The following is a 21,535-nucleotide window of genomic DNA, read 5'->3' as shown; positions in this document are numbered from 1 at the left end:
TGAGTAATTGCATTTGTAGGGCTTTGCTGGAATTTTTGATTCACTGTCATATTAACTGTCTTGTAACATTGCACATGTGTTTTATACATAGTGCATAAGAGCTGCAGCATCATGCACTGGGCACTTCCAACATGTTTAGCTTGTGGCAGCCAAACTGCGTAAGCTACAGTTCCAAATGCGTAGAAGGCAATGCCAGATTGTTGAGGGGTTTTTTCCCCCCACATTGGCATTGCATCACTCTACTCTACTGAAAAGAAAACGTATATAAAATACAGTGATATTGATTTAAATAAGCACCACCAAACAATCTTACTACCTAATAAACTTGTCTGGTCATGTTTCATTCAGTCTGAAATCATTCACTTAACACAACTTACTGAACACCCAATGTCAACTTTTTAGATTAATTCCACTCTATAAAGAACAGAGTGTGAGAAAAATCTATTTTCCATGAGAAACACTTAAAAACTACTGCAAAATTTTGCATATTTTTGCTGAAGTCGAATGTCTCAAAAGCCAAATAAATAATCCTCATCAAGAATCCCTTGTGAAAAAGGGATTTTATTTTACACATGATGGTTACATAAAATGTTTCAAATCAAGGAAAAGGACAAACCTCAAAGGCATATTTTGTTGAGAAACGGTGGTAAAAGAATTTGGATAGCTAAAGGTGTTGTCACTGGAAATCAGAGGTAATGTGTGATGGTATTAGGTTTGTCACTCTGCAGCCTCCAGACACCATGCATTATAGAATCAGTGAGTTTCTTTTAGTATATCTGTACTAAAAGTTTGCACACATTTTAGATATGCTTAAATACATGCATGTTTATGTACCTTTCCTGTTGTGTTTCAGTTTTGTTCACCTCCCCTAAATTAAGCTGGACTTGGTCATATCTAAAGAAAAAAAATACTGATAATGAAGCTCTTTCTCAGAAAATGTTCTTCCAAATAGTTTATCTTAGCCGTTATTGTATGAGTCCATGAACCTTTACTCTTAATCCATAGCCAGTGATCCGATAACTGGGGAACTAACTTGGATCTATCAAATTTTGTTGTCTCGACAGCTTTTTCTTGGATTTGTATTCAGTGCCCCTGAGTGAACACTTCCTAGAAACAAAGACAACTTGGTTTGACCCTGCCACATCTTTCAAAGGATATTTGATGGCAACAATCTAGGAACATCAAATTGAAGTCTGCCACAGATCTCCAATTGCACTTAGGCTCGGACTTTGACAGGACCATTCACACCCATAAATGTGTTTATCTAAACCGTTCCGTTGTAGCCCTGGCAGTATGTTTAGTGCTTTTCTACTTCTGAGAGCTGAACCTCCACCTCAGTCTAAAGCATTCTGCTGCATATAACCAATTTTCTTTCAGGATTGCCCTGCATTAAGATCCATTTTCCCTATCAACTCTGAGCAGCTTCCCTGTGCCTACTTGTTTTTGCCAGTCTTCCATGAAGGTCAGATTTGCAGAGAGACCAGCTAATAGTTGTCCTGCCAAGATTCTGGCACCTGAGCTGTAGCTTCTCTGCATCTCCTGCAGAGAAAAAAATGCAATTCTTTGTTGCTTCTGTGATAAAATTGCTTTGCTTGCCAAGTAATTTAAGGGGATGGGCATATGCTGGCATGCCTGCACTTCAATTTTCTGATAATTTACTGAAAACGGCTCACATTGTTCAGTGCTAGATTATTATTTCATAATAATTATAAAAAAAACACATCCGATTTTGTTTTACAGTACACCTGTATTTCTACAGATTAAATTACACCAAGGTGGAAAGTAATTTCTAATAAAGGCAAGTTCCTAAAACAATTTATTAAGATGGGTTTTTATTTAGGGATGCCAAGGGAGGGTGAATACAGATGCAAACCTTTTAGATTTTTAAGAACAAAACTGACATCCATTAATTTTTCATCCACTCACCCTAGTGCTATAAAACACCAATAAGATTCACTAAAGTTGTTCTAAATGTTGCATGTCAAAATGTGTTATTTCAGTGCAGTACATTTTAACTTAAGAGTTAATATATTTTATCTGTCTACATGAATGCTTACTTTGAGAACTTGTATAATAAATATTCTAAAAAATAGGTTGGGATTGTGCATTAAGTTTTCAATTCAAATTAAAGCAGTTTAAGATCTTTTCAGTGACTGTATCAGTTATATCTATATCAGTCTAATAAAATTTGTTTTCTTTCATTATATTGTTGCTAATTACACAAAACCAGTCCATTATTCAAAATCTTATTGCATAGCATTTTCATAGCCACTTGATACCATTCATAACCAGTAAAACAGTATGTCATGAAAGCTTTTATATTCTTTAAAAGTGGCCCAATAAAATAAAGCTCGTCAGTTTAATTGTGATTTTCAAAAGGAAGACTTAAAAGAGCCACAAAAGTATCGTCGCAAATTTTTTTTTAAAAGGTACTAGGATTAATCAGCATATCTTACACAATGAGGCAAAGTAATTATATAATTTTGGCAAAGAGCCTCTTTGTGTTAGGAACAACATTCTGCTGCAGCATTGCCATTTTTAGCAATCAAAACAATTTACCACCCACAGAGCGGCAGAGATCCGTCAGAAACCCAGACAGACACAGGCGAATTGAAACGCAGGTGTCCTCCGCTCATTTGTTGCCCATCGCCACAAACTGATCTGCCTGTGCATGTGGATCGCCACGAAGAATCAAAATCCTTGTGTACATATTCTGACAGAGGACAGTGTTGCTGGCCAAACTCAGCTAATTGTTTAAAAGTCACTTTTATTTTTATTTTTTCCCCATTTGCAATATGTGCCCCCTCTCTCTCTCTCATTACATGTTTCATCTTATAGAATTTATTACATCCCACTTTTTTATTTCTAAATATTAAAATGTGTTTAAGTGTCACAATGCAGGGGGGAAAAAAAATCCCCCAAAGCACCGCCTATGTATGATAAACTAAAAAGAAGAGACGCAAATACACGCCTGTGGCAAACCAAGAAAGATTGCCACATGCTAAACGACAGGACACATGTTCATGCAAATAGCCCTTTTACTTGACCACAAATTGAGTTGGAAGGCAGCCATCTTGGTCCAGCAGCAGCAGCAACACTGCGGGAAAGTGGGGGATTAGATAGAGGGTGTAATGCAGAGCCCGAGGAGAAGGGGCGGTCAACAAACTGGGAGGGATTCTCGCAGCGTCCAAATCGCGATCGTCAAGCATGAGCCAGATACGGCGCTGAATCACATGCCAAGCACAGATAAAATTGGAGACACACAGACGCTGGTTTAATGTGTGAAGGCTGGGAAGATGACATTTTGCTATGCAATACGGGCAACGGCAATCTGTGAATTTGTGAAAATGAAAAGGGAAAAAAAAAAAAAAAAAAAAAACCTGCCACGGGAGTCTGCTGCTGTTGTCGAGGGAAAGCTGCGAGAAAATGTTGACATTGCAACAGACATGGTAAAGAATAGATTTCCTTCACAGGTGTCTCAAGTGAGGGCCAGATTGATGAAGAGAAGGGGGGAAAAGAGGCATATAATGTGTATTATAAAAACAAAAGGAACAATTATGTTCTCCAGAGAGAAGGATAAGCCTATGTGTTTATACGTTCAACCACAAAGGAATGTATGCACTATATGTATAGTTCTTAGCATTAAGGCATTCCTGCTGTGTGTGGAGAGAGCAGAGGTCCATTAAGAAGAGTTTTCACCTGACTGGCTTCAGAGTCATCTCAATGAAGAACCTCTGCTTCCAATTAGTCCAGCCTTACCCCATGGGGACGGGAGGAGGGGATGAACGGACCGGGAAGATGGAGTCAGACAGTAAATGTGTAGCCGTGAGAGAGGAGAGAAAAGGGTGGAGGTGGTGCCAACACCATCGGGTGAATACAGCGTCTCCAGAGTTGTCAAGGGATTTTTGTCTCTCTCAGTGAAAAATGCTGTCCTCACCTGGCCTGTCAGTTCATTTTTGACCATGTTTTGGTAGAACTGGAAGCAAGCAATGCTTGGCATTATTGATTAAACAGTCTTCCAGGAGATATTCAAAGTAGACTGCAACTCCTGATTAGGTGGCTTCTGAAGGCATTTCCTCATATTGGATTTAATTAGAACTATTTGATTCTAAAGACTTGAGTTTGTGTTGGTTTATTACATAAAATCCCAATAAAACAAAATTTTTTCCAACTTGACAAAATGTTAAAAATTTCAAGGTGTATGAATACATTTACAAGCTGTTGTTTTTGGAAACGTACAAACCTCACAGAAGAGAGTGACTAAGGTTTATTTACTCTGGAAAACCTCCCATACTTGCTTTTAGGGACTCGCCAAGCCACACAAAAGCAGTTTTACTTATTTAAACGTTTGTGTATGTTTTGTGCTCTCCGCTTGAAAATATGTGCATGCCTACAACAGCATAGACTAAATCAGGCCATTCATCCTTTAATCTTATTCACTCAATGTGTGGGTGTATGAGTGTGTGTAGAGTGTATTCTCAGGATAGAAGGTAAGCACAGTGCTGATGCAGCTGATTTTTTCCCCCCTAAAGGAGGGGAGAGGAAGGATAAAAAAAAATAGATACAGCAGCAAGATTTTGATGGCTGAGTCGAGGAGAGACATTAGCCAATAAATGATGGGTGGTTAGAGAGAAGGGAGGAAAGTGCATGGAGAAGAACGAGGGTATATTTTTTATTTGCGTGCGTGCGTGCGTGCGTGCGTGCGTGCGTGCGTGCGTGCGTGCGTGCGAGCTTATGTGTGGCATATCCTTCCCTTCCAGGACCCTGTGCACCTTGTCAGTGGTCAAGGCCAGAGGCTGATGTTCAGCTGTTCTCTGGAGCTCTAACTCTCCTCTGACTGCCTGTCACACAAACAGCAATGTTCTGAGCTAACCTCATGATGCCTAAAACGGTGCCTCTGCAACACACACACACACACACACACACACACACACACACACATAAAGCCCAACAAATTCTTAGTCTCCGCCCTTTTGTGCATGCTTCGAGATAAATTGCTGTTGGATCCAAATTTTAAAACCGTTGTCAAAATCTATGACTACGACTCATCCCTTTCTCCATCTAAGTAAAGAACAAAATGTGTATCCACGTAGAGGTTAACATGGTGCTTCACTCCCACACAAACACACACAATTAGATAACTCCAGGTAACAAGAAGAGTTTCACACACAAGTATATATATATATATATATATATATATATATATTTTACCCCCATCAGCCCTCTCTTCTTTTCCTGGCCTAAACGTAACGCTGCACGTCATTTTGCCCGGGGCAGGATCTGGCCTTGACAGAGCTGCCTTCGGTGCCTTCAGTTTCATTTAAAACTCCTGGTGTTTAAAGCACTAATTATGCTGCTTAATGGCTTTGCAGAGGCAGTAAAAAAAAAACTGTTAATGGCAAAGACTGTGGTCGATGTAGACTTTTTGGCACCTGTTGATTTTAAGCATGTCATTTTAAATGGCTTAAGAAATAAATATAAACGAGCTAGCTCTTTAAAAAAAAAAAGAGGGTAAAATCCAAACCCCATCAACACCACAGGGGGTATATTTTTAAACTGGGGATTTTTTTTTTCTGTTTTTAAAAATTTAGGTGTTTATTTATCCTGTGCCGTGCCAGACAGTGGACACAGAACCAGAAGAAGACAATCCTAATCACGCAAAAGCCTGGTTTACACATTCTTGAACAAAAAATTATATAGGAATTACATGAAAATGACTTTTTACTTATCTCATTTCATAATTTCTCTGTCATGCATTATTCCTTTTATTACAAAATGCAGCATAGCACCACATGATGGACCCTGTGCCGGGTTTTACTGCAGTGCTCTTTCACTTCAGCCCATCCCCAAAACCGCATTTCCACTGAGCTTTGTGCTCCTTTCATATACTTTCCCTGAAAAGTGAGAGACTGCTGAATAACTGAGTGCAAAGATCATCTTTTGCATGCAACATTCGGTATGCTCTGCCCACTCCTAATGGCTTCCACCCAATTTGAAGCTCTTTAGATCTTTTAAAAGGTGTGTTTTTTCCATAATCCACTCTGATCTTCCCAGTTGTCTCTAACAAGCTTTTTTTCTTTAGATCTTGTCCTGGAAGAGTATGAAAACTTCACAGCTATGTCATGATCCACCTAAATGGAATTTTAAAATCTTTGGGTTTTTTTTTGGTTTTTTTTTTAGAAATATATCTTTGAAGATCACAGAGATGTATCACTTCTTCTGACTTTTAGAGAACCACTTTTTCAAAGACTAGTTCAGGTAACTTAACAGATTTTTTTTTTTTTTTTTGCTGGGCTCACTAGGTGTTTCCAGTATGTCAGTAGACAAGGTTTCAGATGAGCAGACTGCATCACTTGGGCATTTTGCTTATTCCCCACGTCACTTTCTTCCAGCCTGAATCGTTCTTAAAGTTTCCCCAATATCCTGCATATACCAGCATGCAACTTGGGCCAGTGATAACTAGGGTTGAAGACCCAGCACCACAACTCTTGGTAAGAAAATGGCCCACAAACTGTCTGCAAACCAGCTACACTACCATAACTCTTGCTTTACACTCGTTATTTCTGCCTCGCCTTCATTCCAAGATACATTTGACTACACAAGAACATTGTTTTGAAGCACCACAAAAAAAAAAAACTAAAAAAAACAGGGTGATGTCTTAAACTTCACTTGGGGATGTATACTAGGATATTCAGCTACTCATCAACTGGCACCATTCCGGCTTGAACTGTACCGATTAAGTCCTACTTGATTCCTTTGATTTAATCCAAGAACCTCACTCCATTCTTGATAAATACAATTATCTTGCAATAACTGTTCTAGTTGATGACTGACAGTATCTAAAGAGATAAAGCTCCTTGAACAATGCCATGATTCCTAATCTGATCTCTCTCACATATTTCCATCTCAGCTTAGGGTTGATGACCAGGATCCAAAACTGAGACCTGCACATTTTGATTCAACAATGGAGACCATCTTGAAAGCACATATTCAATGTAACCTGTCTGTATACATGTATATTTTTCAGTGCCATCAGTGTCACCTTTCTGAAAAGTTCTCGGTTTGGTAAAGGTGGATCTCGATAGAAGCCACAACAGTTTTAAAAACAAAACAGCTTTCCCCCACATCCCTCAGCGCATCTATATTTAACACACCGCCGACATATTTTGACTCGGATAGCCCTTTTCCTTTGGTCTGTCTTGTGAAGAAAGTCAAGCCGCAATGAGCGGAGTCACATTCCAACATGACATCACAAGATATCAGCACCGCATGGACAACCTGTGAGGAGAGGAGAGCTTCTCAGATCTCTCCGACGCTAAACGTAGACGGTGAGTGAGTTCAAGCTGAAAGTCAAACCACAGCGAAGTCATTAAGAAACCAGCGCCTCTCTAGAAGGAGGGTGTGGGGAGACATGGAAGAAGATAGGCTGAAAGAGAGGGAAAAAAAAAAAAAGCCAGAGTGGAAGGCTAGCGTTCGAAGAAGATATGAGAAGAGAAGAAAACACATATTAGCACAGACTGGATGAGATTTTAAACAGATGAGGCACACTCGACAAAATTGGAGCAACTAAATAACAGCGTGTTTGGATGCTGGAAGTGAAAAACAAACTGCATGCGAGAACGGAAAAATAATGGAATCCGAGCTGCTGAGCACAAAAACAAAACCAATGCACTGATGAAAACTGGAGAGCAATTTATAGTGTCTAAACAATCACGGGATGCCTTGGGTTTTTGGTCTTTAAGAAGACAAGAGCAGCAGCTAAGGACCAATTAGTAATCATTTGCTTTGTGGAATGACAAAAGTAATCACCATCCACATTAAAAGATGAGTATAAATAAGTGGAAGGTTTATGGGATATTGTACCAATGCTTTACTGGAGATAGTCGGGCCGTCATCTTAGAGCGGATCTGTCTCTTAAATCTAATTCCACCCAGGATTTGCAGTAAGTGGAGCATAATGGCTTCCACACATTCTCATAGATGTAGTTCTTCTGCTGTGCCCAACAGTCAGCAAGTTAGCATGACTGGTTTATCTGTGAACCATCTAAAATCCATTAACAGCATATTAGATTGTGCCGATGTTATCTGCATCTCCCCAGCACTATGAATATCTCTGAAGCAACTCAGTATGCCTAGTACATGTGCAGAAAATGCATATGACTATCCATAAGTTTAGCATGGATGTCTGATTAAAAAAAAAAAACATATAAGTGCTCATGTTGAATTTTTAAGGCATATTGTCAAACGTAAACCACACAGGACAAAAACGGAAGAAACTACAAGGTCTAAAAATAATGCTAATAGTATAGTGCAGTGCACCCTAAACTTGACTGCATGCAAAACTACATTGAAATGTTATTTACAAATTATGAGAAAAGGTTTCATAAATAAAAATCTGAAACATGTGGTCTGCTTTTATAGTAATTACCCTGGAATCAAAACTGTCTGGAATAATTGTTAACAGTAATTATAGTTGAATATTTTTTGCTTATTCATCTTCTGAAATTAGCTCACACTCAGTCAAACTGAATCCAGTGGGGGTTTGTGCCACAATGCACCTTCTATGCACCACAAATTTGGAACAAAGTTCCAGAAAACTGTAAAACAGCTGAAACACTGAGTGCCTTTAAATCTCAATTTAAAACCCACCTGTTTAGAGTTGCTTATGGATAAATTAGGGTTAGAGTGCAGGTTTTAACGTCTTCAATGTTTTTATCTTTATTTTTTTTTTATCTACTTCCACCCCCCATCCCCAGGGAGGTGCAGGTACTGCCCCCCACTCTTAGAAGTATAAAAGGGTGCGGGTGCAATCCCCCTTCTTGAAAGTGTGGGGGGTTGGGGGGGGTTGTCCACCCCTGGTTGAAAAGGGCCGCGGGTTTTAATGTTTTTATCTTTATTTTTTTTTTATTTATTTATTTATTTATTTTTTGTTACTGTTTATTCAATGTAACATGACTGTTTCTGTTTTTAATGTTGTAAAGCACTTTGAAAAACCTTGCTGCTGAAATGTGCTATACAAAAAAAATGTGATTGATTGATTGATTGATTGATTTGTGGACAAGTCTTGCCACAAATTCTCAGAGGTATTCCAACTCATGAACAGGCTTCACTGTAAACCATTTTAATGTAGCCATGCTTATTTATTTAGGCTTTTCATTGTACTGCAAGGACATCAACATCCCCATAGAGTGATGCATGGTACTACGTTATTATGCACCGGGGATATAGTTTAGGGTGAGGTGCAGCATCAGTTTTGTATGTGAACTAGTTTAGTCTTCGTCCGGTTTATTTTTAATAATGATTGTCTTTGTCACTCTTTTGTTATGCCCAAATTTGTCGAGCGCACAGCTCAAAGTTGTCCAAATGCTCCTTGTCTTCATGATGGTGTTTGCTCACTAATGCCCTCTAACAAAGAACAAACTGTGAAGGCAAACAAACTCTTATCCTTCCCAGCGCTATTTATTCTGCGATAACAATATACACAGGTGGACTCTGTTTACACTTTTGAAAGCATCTTGTTGTCATGGACTTTATTTCAGTAAAAAAAAATAACTCAATACTTCTGCGTCTGTAATATACATTAATCTGTTTTTGTCTATCATATAAAACCCTTATAAAATATAGAAATGTATTGTGGTGATGAAAAAGAAACGTGAAAATGTTGACGTGATATGAATGCAAAGCACAGTGATTTTATTCCTTAAAATAGTCCACCCTTCAGTCCAACTTAAGAAAAGTTCAAAAACCAAACCAGAATTAAATTCTTTGTTTACTTGTCCCCCCTCTGTACAGACATAAGTCAATTATGCCCACAGCAAACAAATCAAAGCTGACAAATGGAACAAGGTGACGTCCGTACTCCCTCCCCTGTGTTTCCACTGCTCTGCACAAATCGCTTTGCAATAATCCTCAGGCAGAAAATAATTAGGGATAAAAAAAAAATTATTCAATGTTGTGCCCCTCTTGTCCCCAGCAAAGTGACAACTCTAAGCAGTAGCTATGAGATATGTCGTTGTTTACTTCTTTGTGAAAACATATGCATGCGTGTGCGCGTGTGTGTCTGTGTGTAAGTGAACAGAGCAATTATGACACAGAAGGCTGTGGAAAATGATCAAGGAGAGACTAAGGGCAGACATAAGAGATCACATTGACATCAAACAGGAGGCAAGATGAAAGAAATGCTGCATGACTGACAAATAAGCTAAAGGAGTGGATAGTATTTAATGCATGCTTCTTTTTAGGTGGTTGAAATAAGTAGTAATATTTTCAGTATTTAGATGTGTCCTTTTCTTTTTGAATCAACCGAGCAGCCATTTCGAACCGAGCTGAAATGGTTTTTGACACCAACATTACTACACAGAAAAAGCCTCATCACCGATTGCACACTAATGTAAGCCATACCCCCATCTGATTAACTCCAAGTTCTCTTTTTTTCTCTAAATGATCTTCCGTAACTTAAAAAGTCTACTATAGCTGTGATTAGAACATTTCCATGTAGGATGTACAAGATTCTGAATGTTTCCAAGGTGGTAATAGCAATTTTTTATACTGTGATTTGATGCAGTCTAAGAGGTGTTAACCTCCGTAAAACATGGAAGTAATATAATCAGGTTTGAGTCTATAAAACATTGGTATGGAATATTAATCAGAGTCATTGGATGACTCTACTACAGAGAGGCAGAAAACACCCAAGTATCAAATGCATCTTTGCATTTGATACTTATTTTTAATGAAGTGTTATGCCAGTGCCAGACATATTTCCATTTTTAATGACAAATGCACAAAGACCAAAAATAGATCAAATCTAAATCTATCAGCATTTTACTCCTGTTCATGAGTGAAATGAAAACACAGGCTAACATGAATAAAACTAGTAATTTCCTCAGAAATATGCACATTCCTAGCTACAATTTGCTTTTGTATTTTCTATGCGTACAGTTCTTTGCATGCGACTTGTTCCCACTCAATGTTTTTTCTGTTGTTGTAAGAGTAGATCTATGCCCATGTTCAGAGGCTGATAGGAGAGATAAATAAGACATAAACTACAGGAGAAAGAGTACTGTGACAAAGTATTCTCCTTTCTACATACTGCTCCTGTTTTTGCTTGTTTGTCATCCTTTGGTTGTTTTAGAATATTATAAACACACACAAGTGGACAAGGATACAAAATGCAGTTTTCCTATGATTACTTCATTTATTAAGGAAAGAACTGTCTAAACCAAGCTGCTCCTGCGAGACAAATTGACTCCCTCACATACATAATAAATGGTTGTGCCACCTAAAAATGGCCATTAATTAATCTTTTGCATCGCTGTGAAGGAATTTTGGAACGCTCTTCATTTTGGTTGTTTTGAGTCATTCAGAGGTGAACTTGCTAGCTTGCTTCTAGATCAATGTCTTGCTGAGTAACCCGAGTGTGCTAGAGGTTAATGTCACAAACTGATGGCCAGGAATTCTCCTTTACCAACACGTCGACATCATGTCTTATTCTGAAAATACAGTGACTTTTATGCCAGATGTGAGCTGCATCATGTACTCCTTCCAAAATGTTCAACTTTGCAGCTGAAGGATTTTTGCTGATGCTCTTTAACTTCAGAGCATTTTTATGATGCATAACCATAGCAACCAGAGCACAACCAACATCGCTAAGACCTTCCTCCTGGCTCTGATTGGTTGTTTCTGACCAGGAGCGATGCATTTCTGAGGTGGAGAAGATCAACAGTGGCAGTATTAACAAATATGTAAAAAAAAAAAAAAATTATAGAAGGTACTTACTGCAGCATTAATAAAGTATTTTGGAATTAAATTGAATTTAGTTTCTTAACTTGTCTTCTCTCAGCTCAAATTACCAAATATTTTATTGCATTGGTAAATAAAGTAGTTACACAAAGCACTGTGAAGAGATAAAAAGACTTATCCTGGCAAGCATCAAATTTTTTCATGCGTTAGGCACACAAGGTTGAGAAAGTACTAGTGTGCATATGACATGACGGACATATCAGTAAATGGATGAAATAAACAAATCCCAAAATACAGTCTACACTTGGGCGACAGCAGAGTGCATGCTCTATGAAATGCTGCCAATTTGCCTCTTCGTGGAGAAAAGGCCAAATCCTTTATTCACAAGTTGATGCTTTTGCTTTTGCTCCATCTCTGACTAATCCTCCCTCCTGCCCTCTTCTTTATAGAGCAGCAGCAGGGCAATTTATATTGACGGAGTTAACATTCCCACAAAACAACATTTTATCCTACACAGAGCCAAAGGCAAATATTTGATATGGGAGTGGATAGTATTTAAGGAACAGAAAAACGGTCTACATTTAATTTGCAAAATAACTTGTATTAAAATCTCCTACAACATTATCCTTCACAAGTCAGCTTTTTTTGTGTGCAGATTCAACTCTATTATTATTATTTTCCTGTGTTAACCATGTACAGATGTGTGTACAAACACAAACATCTTTCACTTGTGTTGTAATAAAAATAATATACACCCCCTTTATGCTTAAAGATTAGAAATGAAATACAATGAACCGATCAATTACCCATCCTGAAGATCATAAGATCTGGCATTTAATGCATTTTGTTTCATTTAACATTCATTTCAAGGAAGCAGTTTGGACAGAAAGTCTATTTGAAGCAATAAGGTAAACCATGGCTCACAAATAAATTATTTGAGTTGAGTGGAAAACCTAAATGTCTCCAGCATCAGCCAAATATGATGATGCTATATCCTGTCAGTTTTTCTGATGCGTTGTAATAAAAGCAAATATTTGCAGCCAGGTTTCTGAGTCTATCAGAAGTCTACTCAGACAAAAAGTGTAATATTCCTTAATAAATCTTCCAAAAGCATTAGTCGCAGTGTTAGTTGCTCATGAATGATTCAGTAAATAAGGAATGTGGGTGTCTGCGCAAGTCATGATGGATTATTCCAACATAAATTATAAAATTTAAGCGACGGCTTATTATAAATACCTTATGAATATTTACTCGAATTTACATCATATACACTTGTTTCTCCATTGTTGTGATCCTCTGTGGTTCCCACTGCAAAGGAACCCAACCAATAAAGCCCAAAACAAGATTGCGTGGGAGATCTAATTAGCCAGCAGAGCTAAAAGGGACACAGTGACCGATGGAGCTCCCTACCAATTCCAATGACTTCCTACCCATCACTCTTCTTTTACTCCGGTGGGAAGGATGATCAAAGAGCAGCAGAAGGAAGAAGATGGAGAGGGAAGAGAGAGTAGGAGGAGGAAGAGGGTGTTGGTCTTGCATGCAAATAGAAATATGCGTGCATGTGTATGCGTGTGTGTGAGTGTATACATGTATGTGTGTGTGTGTGTGTGTGTGTGCGTGCGCATGAGTATCCTGAATAACACCCTGGATCTGGAATTAGTAACAGTAGCACACAGATACTCAGATTTCTGCTTTGGTTGCTCTCTGTCTGCAGGTCTTAATATTAATGCCTGTCTCCTAATTATGTGCCTTTCTGGTTTGAAGTCCTGAACAATGTGTTCTAATTAAGTCTTCAGCATCCCTTCACTGCACTGTATGTATATTCATCTCACTTATTACCATCATTAATGACAGAATCAATGACGGAATGTTTAGGACGGGAACGACACAGTTAACCTCTGATTTCTCAACAGCTAAATAAGCACAAGTGCAAATGGTCACGTGCAGTAAGTGTTTAATTACAAGCTAGAAAAATCCGTTTGGCACAGGGCAGCTATTGTGCGTGTGTGCTGGTGTGTGTGCTAAATATAATGTGTTGTATCCATGATCAGATTTGCAAGGTGTTTGGGGGAGTAATTAGACCGCCATGCTTCTGTGTCTCCCAGGGATGAAGAAGAGAAAGCAGAAAAAAACGAAAATGATGAAGTCAATGATCAACACACGACTGTAGAAAAACAAACATGCGTCCCTATACACATCACAGATAACCCAAGCTGGAAGAAATCACCACAGGATTATCTGAAGATATGGAAACAAACTGTGCAAATCTGTTTCTAAATTTATAAGATTGCAGTATTGGTATTCATCCCCTGAATAAAAAGATTTCAGAACCAACAGCCAACACCTTAAGCATTTTGAAAGCCACATATTTTCCTTCAGCTGCTCAATCATTCACTGCATTTTATTTATCTGTCAAGTAATTCCTCAAAGCATAAAACAACATTCACGGTTGTAATATGGCAAACTTCAAGGTGTCTGAATACAAACTTTGCGAGGCACTGCATGTCGATCAGAAAAACAGCCTCCGGTGACCACCCTTTATTAAATAGGACTATTGATGCTATTGATGGAGTCATTATGTAGCTTAGAATTAAATTGTACAAGTCGGAACGGTTACTTTAGGTTAAAGCTAAAAATCTACATAAAAGAAATTCTTCAAAAAATATGCCAGTGGACCTGTACAAAGTGAAACATATAATTACGTTCTTTTTTTTTTAGAGCTCAGAAAGGATCAAATTTGAACAGTGAGTTCTAAAGGAGGATAATTACATCTGCGTTTTAAATGGTTACATTTTCATCAGTAAAAGCCTAAATGGCTTAAGTGGCTACCCTCCAAAAATTGCTGTAATTGATCTAAGTGAATATGAACCCAAGCCGAGGGGGAGGGTTAAAATGGCTCATTTTATGGGGTGCACTGCTTGGTTTGATTTTGACTTTTGACAGAAAAAAAACAGTGCATTCTGAGTTGTGTATTGATAGGCCTTGAAATTGGAAAAAGTCGATAGCGATGCCACACAATGAGTAATACAAAGGGTGCTGTGTATAAATTTACAGGCTTCTATTTGATTATTTCTCTAATCCGGGGTTGCTGGGCCTAATAATTCTGCCTTACAGGTGAGTGGAGGTTATAAATCTGGGCATCGTTTTACTTTTTCTCCTGTGGGAAGATGATGAAAAACAAACTATCACTCTTCGTCCTGTTTTTAGCAGTCTGTCGTTAAATCTGGCATTGATAAGTGGCAGTCTTCCCATTAACAGCCCAGACTCAAAGGAGCCATAAATTCAAAATTGTGCGCCCTTGTGGGAGTGCGCGTTTGTGTGTGTCCATGCATTAATGAATGTGCTTACACATGCTGCGGGATGTGCGAACGCATCTGTCTATACGTCCATCTGGATTGCCTGAATAATCATGAGCACTGCAAACTAATAAACCTACGCAACCTTCAGGTGATACGTCTCTGACACTGGGAATCAAGGACCCCACTTCTTGATTTAGATGTATTTTCCTTACGCAGTCCTCTCGCAGCAGCACAATGAACAGACAAAGTGGGGGACGAATACGCAAACACACTTTCAATAAATAAGAGTCCTCACATGCTCCTATCACATTCCAGAGTTTACGTATTGAGAGATTGATGCCAGAGGCCTTCACAGCAGAAGAATTATTGCTACAGGCGAGTCTTCAAAAGGGAGGTGCCACTGCACGTCACCCATTTTCACCCTGACCCGCGAACTGTAGCTCTTTACAAGCATGACTCACCGACTAAGTCATTCACACACTCAGCATGAACTACAGATAGACTCTAGCTCTCCAAATGCCAGCAGAGATAAAAGATGAAGCAGTGGATGCTCCGTGCTAACAGTAACTACTATGGAGAACCCCCCCCGGGAGATGACTAGCTTTAACTCAGATGTGATAAAATAATACTGTAGCGCTGATCTTAAGCCAAATGTAAGGGCCATAAAATATTAAACAACCATATATTTTTATGCGAGCAGCTGGAATAATGTGGGAAAAATGCTGTGCTGAGAACAGAAAAATGTTTGAGTGTCTAAAAAAGCACAGAAGTAACACTTTTCCAGCCCAATGCCATGTATTTAGTCCTTAAAAGCACGTGTGCAGTTGAGTGTCGGGTTCGTTTTATGTGAATCACAACAAACCTTGGTTTAGCCGAGAATCAAGCGGCTTCACGTAATGGGCTGTTAACTGTAACCCTCCCTCCACATCACTTTTAGGTAGGAACCCACCGAGAAAACACACTGCAATTGTGCCCCTGCACACACATTTGCACAAACACACAGAACACATAGAAATACATGTGTGCGGTGAAATTCCTTCCCTCGCAGCCCCATGGGCTAGCTGTTGCGTTAGCACCACTCCCACCACTATGCACTAGTGTTCCTTATTTAGGTCCAATCCTGCCTCCAGGCTGAAAATCAGTCCCCCTTCACGCCTGCGCCTCTCCCCAACTAACCCCACGTGTCTCAGACCACCGGGCTATAAGCCCCTCTGTTCCATCACTCCATCAGTGAGAGGAAGGCATGTGGAGAGGGACGACTTTGCACACCCCAGCAGCTTTTCTCCTGCACTGAGATGTACTTAGTGTACCCTGACTGGCAGCTACAAGGTGAAATGTGACACAAAAAGTGAGAAAAAAAAATCTTGCTTTTTTTGACATGCTAAAAAACATGTACTCTCTCCCACAGTGGCAGCCAGTGAACTGGTTAAAGTTACGCTCCTAAAGTCAAGTTGAATTTCGCCTTAGCCATCACATGTCCTCTTTGACTACTGTCAATTTTACAAGCTCTGCTAAATACTTGGTCAGACATGTTACATGTCATTTTAATAGGGAAAGAAACTACTTGTGAGTTTGCATGCCTTTCCATACCCACAATGCATGTGGTCCATGTAATTTTTGCAAAGTCACCCATTATTTTTCTCAAATGACATTTTTGTAAACATTTAAAGCAACCTTTAGAAAATGGCAGAGTATGCAGGCTGGCAAGCCAACCCAATAATATTTTCCCATTGGAAAACTACACTACAATCATAAGGTATAAAAAATTACAGTCATGCAACTGTAGCAACATGACCCCTTCCCACTCGCACAACTATTGCTCTGCAAGTTATATGATGGCTGAAGGAGGAGAGTTTCCCCATTTTAAAAAGAACCCATGTTTTCACAATCTCCAGATAGTCCAGATTAGTCCCCAGAACAGAAGCAACTTTCTTTATCGGCTTGTTTAGCCTTTTTAAGTTCCTGGCTCTGATGCCGCTGTCCCATTAGATGATAGCAGAAGACAGTGTACCCTCCACAGATTTATCTCACTGCAAACAATGAAGGACCAAAACGTCTTCAAGATGCCTGCTCTGTCCTTTCTTGTAGACAACTTTATTATTGCAACTCTGGTCTAGTTGCAACAACAGAAACACGGAAATAGTCTTTCTGTCATGGGGGAATACATTACTCTTGCAAGCAACAATCATCTCCTTGAATTTGTTCACATTCAAGATGAGATGGTTGTTTCTACACCGTGCCACAAAGTGACCCACCAGCTCTCTATGCTCAGCGTCTTGACAAAGTGATTCTGCAAATGACAGGAGTGTGTTTTTTACTCAAAGTTAGAGATGCACAAAGTGAAAAGGGATGGCAAGAGAACAGCTCCATGTGGTGCTCCTGACTACCAGCTCAGGTGTATTACACAACACGGTTGAAATAATAATAAAGCCTTAAGAGGACCTCTAAATTGTTCCGTCACCTTCTTAGCCCTTTTGTGTGTGTGTGTGTGTGTGTGTATTGTATGATTTTATCCCACCCTGGGAAAGGAAATGTTTATATAAGTTAATAAAATTTGAAATGTCACTCCTTCCATAATGAGTGGATATAAGTTTTCACCCAGAACTGTATTCATCTAAGAAAGAAATTCCAAACAGAGTTTAGAAATACATTTGATAGAGTTCTCCTCCCTAATTCTAGCTATCACATCAGGACAAATATTTCTATTTTCATTCTAATCTTTTTTCAAACTCTGTCTTCAAGCTTTGCAGACTCCTTTCCTTTTGGCTTTTGTTCTGCTGTGCTTCTGCGCCGCCGTGTGCAAAGCTGCCTCAAAAGGTCCCAAACCTGCCGGTGATGCACCGAATCACCACACCGTCTCTGGAGATAAATGCTGTCTTTAATTATCAGCGATCAAAGAGCCGAGCAGCAGCTTGTGCTGGCAATCTAGGAATCCCATCAACAAGTATTTTTCCCCTCGTCTATTCAGAGGAGCTGCCATCGTATTTTCTGTCTTCTTTCCAGACGTCGGTTTTGATCAACAGCGTAATGAAGTGCTGCACCATCAGACTGACTCACATATGCTTATCTAAAGTAGAGACTGTGACTCATAAAGCATCTGCACCCACAAACACACCCTGGGGTGTATACATGTAGAGAAACACACGTTTGGCTAATTTCTTCTAAGCAGTTATCCAGATAATATTTTCGTAGATTTTTTTTTGGGGGGGGGACAGTAAAGAATGCATGAGTGGATTGGATAAAGAAGTCTACAGGAATGTGACTGCCATGAATCAAGTTTCACCATTTGAAGTAGGGTTAAAAAAAAAGTACACATTTTTGATGATTGTTCAAGATTAAAGAAAAATTTCCAAGCTCCACAACCTACCACATAGTACACATAAAAGGAATAAAAAAGGCATAAATTGGAAAATACTAAAAGAAGATGAGATACTGAAAAAAAAAACTGAACGTAAATGAAATGTGAAAAAGAAATTGAAAGAAGAGCAGCAAGAAAGATGGAAGGAAAATTACTTCTGACAACTGAGAGATGAGAGGAAAAAGATGGATGAATTATCAGTTTTACATCTTTGTGTGTGCGTGTTTTTGGAGGTCGGTGAGGTTTCAGCTGGGATGTTTGTTAGTGAAAATATCCCTGCTAGTTCAGTCAGACTGCTGCCACCAAAAGAGAGAGACATCCTAGCAAATTTTCAGACTGTCAAAGCTCAAACAGAGATGAAGTTGGAAGTTTTTCTTTTTCACAGAAGGTCTCATTTAAAAAAGAAACTTGCCAAGGAAAGCTGGTAAAATCTAAAACCAATCTGTGATCCCTTTACTGTGTTTTTACGTCTATCTCCTTTTGGTCTATTTTTTTTCTCCTTTCTTCTATGAACCCCCTTTTCCTTCAGCTTTCAAGTCCACTCTTCATTTCTTCTTCTCCCTTTTATCCAAAGCGCAGAGAGTTTCCCTAAGTCCCGCTGGAGCATACTAAACAAGGCCCAGAGGTCCAAACAAGAAAACGGCTGAGGAGGACAAACCAGAAGCAATCCATAATGGATTTTCTTCCCACTTTCATTTCTTTTCTGTGGGGAGGTGCAGCCAAGGCATCACTGGCTCAAAATGAGAGACTCGGGATGTGGAAGGGGATGAGAAGAGGTGGCAGGGATACGAAGCAAGCAGAGACAGTAGAAGGTCAACAAGGAATCGGTGCAATGAATATCATTCCTTTTTGTCTCAAAAAGGCCCGAGTTTCATAGAACAATGGATGGTATGCACATTTAAATTTCACACACATGCTTGTTTTGGCACATGCTCGGCTCTGTGTCCGAGTTTGCAACTTGATGAAGCTTATGTACATGAATCACACCACCAGCCAATCACAGACGAGTCTTCTCCATCCACTTAGAGCATTCCTTGCCAATACTGCATTTGCTTGGATAAATAACATCCGATCACAGCCAGCAAAATCAGATACTGCATCAAATGGCATACGATACCAAACAAAACTGTAGGACATAGCAAAAAAATATAAAAATATATACAACAACCACTTGATTCTGTACTCTAATATTTAGTTACAGATACATATACTTAAAGTTTTTCTGTCTTGTTTTTTTGCTTTTAAACGTTACCAGCATTACATGTCTTGTTTTAAGAATCACTGGGTGAAGACTTGATAAGGATTTAACCAGTGTAGAAAATCTATATTATTTATTTTAACTGTATGGTTTTATTTTTGATTTTTTTTTAAGACTTATTGTTTGTGTTTAGGTATTATCAACAATGTCTACCAATAACCCATAATTATCTAATATTTTTAAATTTCCAGTCAACTTTTAAGACGGTGGACCACCAGTAGTGGTGGAGACCACATACCTTGTCATAGTATACGGTATCAAACATGTAAACATAGCAATACCAACCTCATATTTTGGTATAATCTCTCTGGGTTGGAAATTTGATACTGCTATCCGAGTGTGTGAATGTTGGCTCACAAAATGTTTTTGTGCTCACACCCAAGTGCCTACAGCTCTGAAGCAAAAAATCCAGTGAATCGCCTTGAATATGTCACAGAGTCAGTGTGGGATTAGTCACTAAAAATGTTGCTCCCAAAACACCTGGAGCAGTTTTAGTTACATCCATTTTTATGATGCATCTACAGCTTTGACTAAAGGTGACAGCAAAGTATGCCGTCGAGTTGACACAGCGTCACGTAATCATAAGATCAACGTTTGTCAAAGCTTGCATGAAACACGAGCACATGTAATAAACTTTGATGGCATGCTTACCTTGTTCGCAGGTTCCCTGGGCTTGGCGGCCCATCATAAACAGACAGGATGTCAAAATCCTCCTCCAGGGCGAAGCCTTGAAACACCAGCTGTATCCGGTTATGATCCGCTCCCACAATGACCCACGTACAGTTGGCATAGTTTGGATAACCGTAAGGGTATCCAGGACTCTCTATCGTCCCATTGGGACTGTGTAGAGTATAACTGCAGTTCTGAGCTGCAGAGAGAAGAAGAAAAACAAAAGACGACTGTTAAAAAAAAAAAAAGACCAGAGGGCATGCTAGGACAGGTACAGTGAAGATGATTTTCTTTTCTTATGCCTACGCCAACATACTTTGAAGAAAGAAAATTAGAGAAATGCACACCCACAGTCAAACTGTTTGGACCAAGTGCTGCAACATCCATTATCACCCACAGCTTGTAGCATGAGCTATTAATATTGTTGTGCTAAATGGCTCACCGTCTCCACTGCTTTTCCTTACCTCTTTACCACTTCTACCGTCACACGCATGTTCAGTCACCGGGCCTGGCACCACATTAATAACTGGTTCCCATATTAATGTAAGACATACAGTTGCTCAAGCAGAGAAGACAAGGGGGAGGAGAGGATGTGGAGAGACACACTTGAGTGCCTTTTTAATTGATGTCACCTCGTGATTTCTCCCTCCCCCACCCCCAATCAGGTTGTACGCAATGAAATTTTAATAGTACATGTTGCCATCTATCAGAGGTGGGTACGTAAAATGGGAATTCTGTGTCTATGCGTTCCATCTTCATGGATTTAGCTGCGGGAGGAAATAATGTTTTACTGTGCGAACGGTGTTTTATATTTTGTGCAAGTCTCCATGTTATGTGAACGCTTTACTGTGAGGGAACAAATGAATAAGAGTGCTTAGGTATCGCTCCCTAACTGATGCTGCAGTGATGTGATATCATGTTTTTGGTAGCGATGGTTATCTCTCGTAAGCAGAGCGGACTGAAATAAGAAAAAAAAACTAGTATAAATCTCCTCAGTAGCAAAATGTGAGCAGTCAGCTGTCAGTCTGTTACCGACAAGTGAAGAGAGGATACAATCTGATTTTGAGAGACTGGCAGCAGGACTGTTGCATTCTCATACAAGCTGCAGAAAAGCCGCCTGTGCAGACAAGCACCCTCACGTGGGTTCCATTTATTCACAGGATGTACGTTTTATTTTTGTTTTAATTAGATAGAAAACATAATAAAACTGCAG

At 39.3% G+C, this 21,535-nt stretch overlaps 1 protein-coding gene across 1 annotated transcript in view; it reads right to left on the bottom strand.

The window, feature by feature from the left end:
* The window catches only part of csmd2 (CUB and Sushi multiple domains 2), a 240,351-nt gene that overhangs the window by 196,857 nt on the left and 21,959 nt on the right, over window positions 1-21,535 (bottom strand). The window contains exon 2 of the mRNA XM_016675164.1: window positions 20,305-20,521. Within this exon, the coding sequence (XP_016530650.1) occupies window positions 20,305-20,521 (217 nt within the window). The remainder of the gene's footprint in view (window positions 1-20,304; window positions 20,522-21,535) is intronic.

Source organism: Poecilia formosa, unplaced genomic scaffold (assembly GCF_000485575.1).
Source record: "Poecilia formosa unplaced genomic scaffold, Poecilia_formosa-5.1.2 Scaffold107, whole genome shotgun sequence".
NCBI classification, from domain to species: domain Eukaryota; kingdom Metazoa; phylum Chordata; class Actinopteri; order Cyprinodontiformes; family Poeciliidae; genus Poecilia; species Poecilia formosa.
This window is presented reverse-complemented; position numbering and strand designations above follow the sequence as displayed.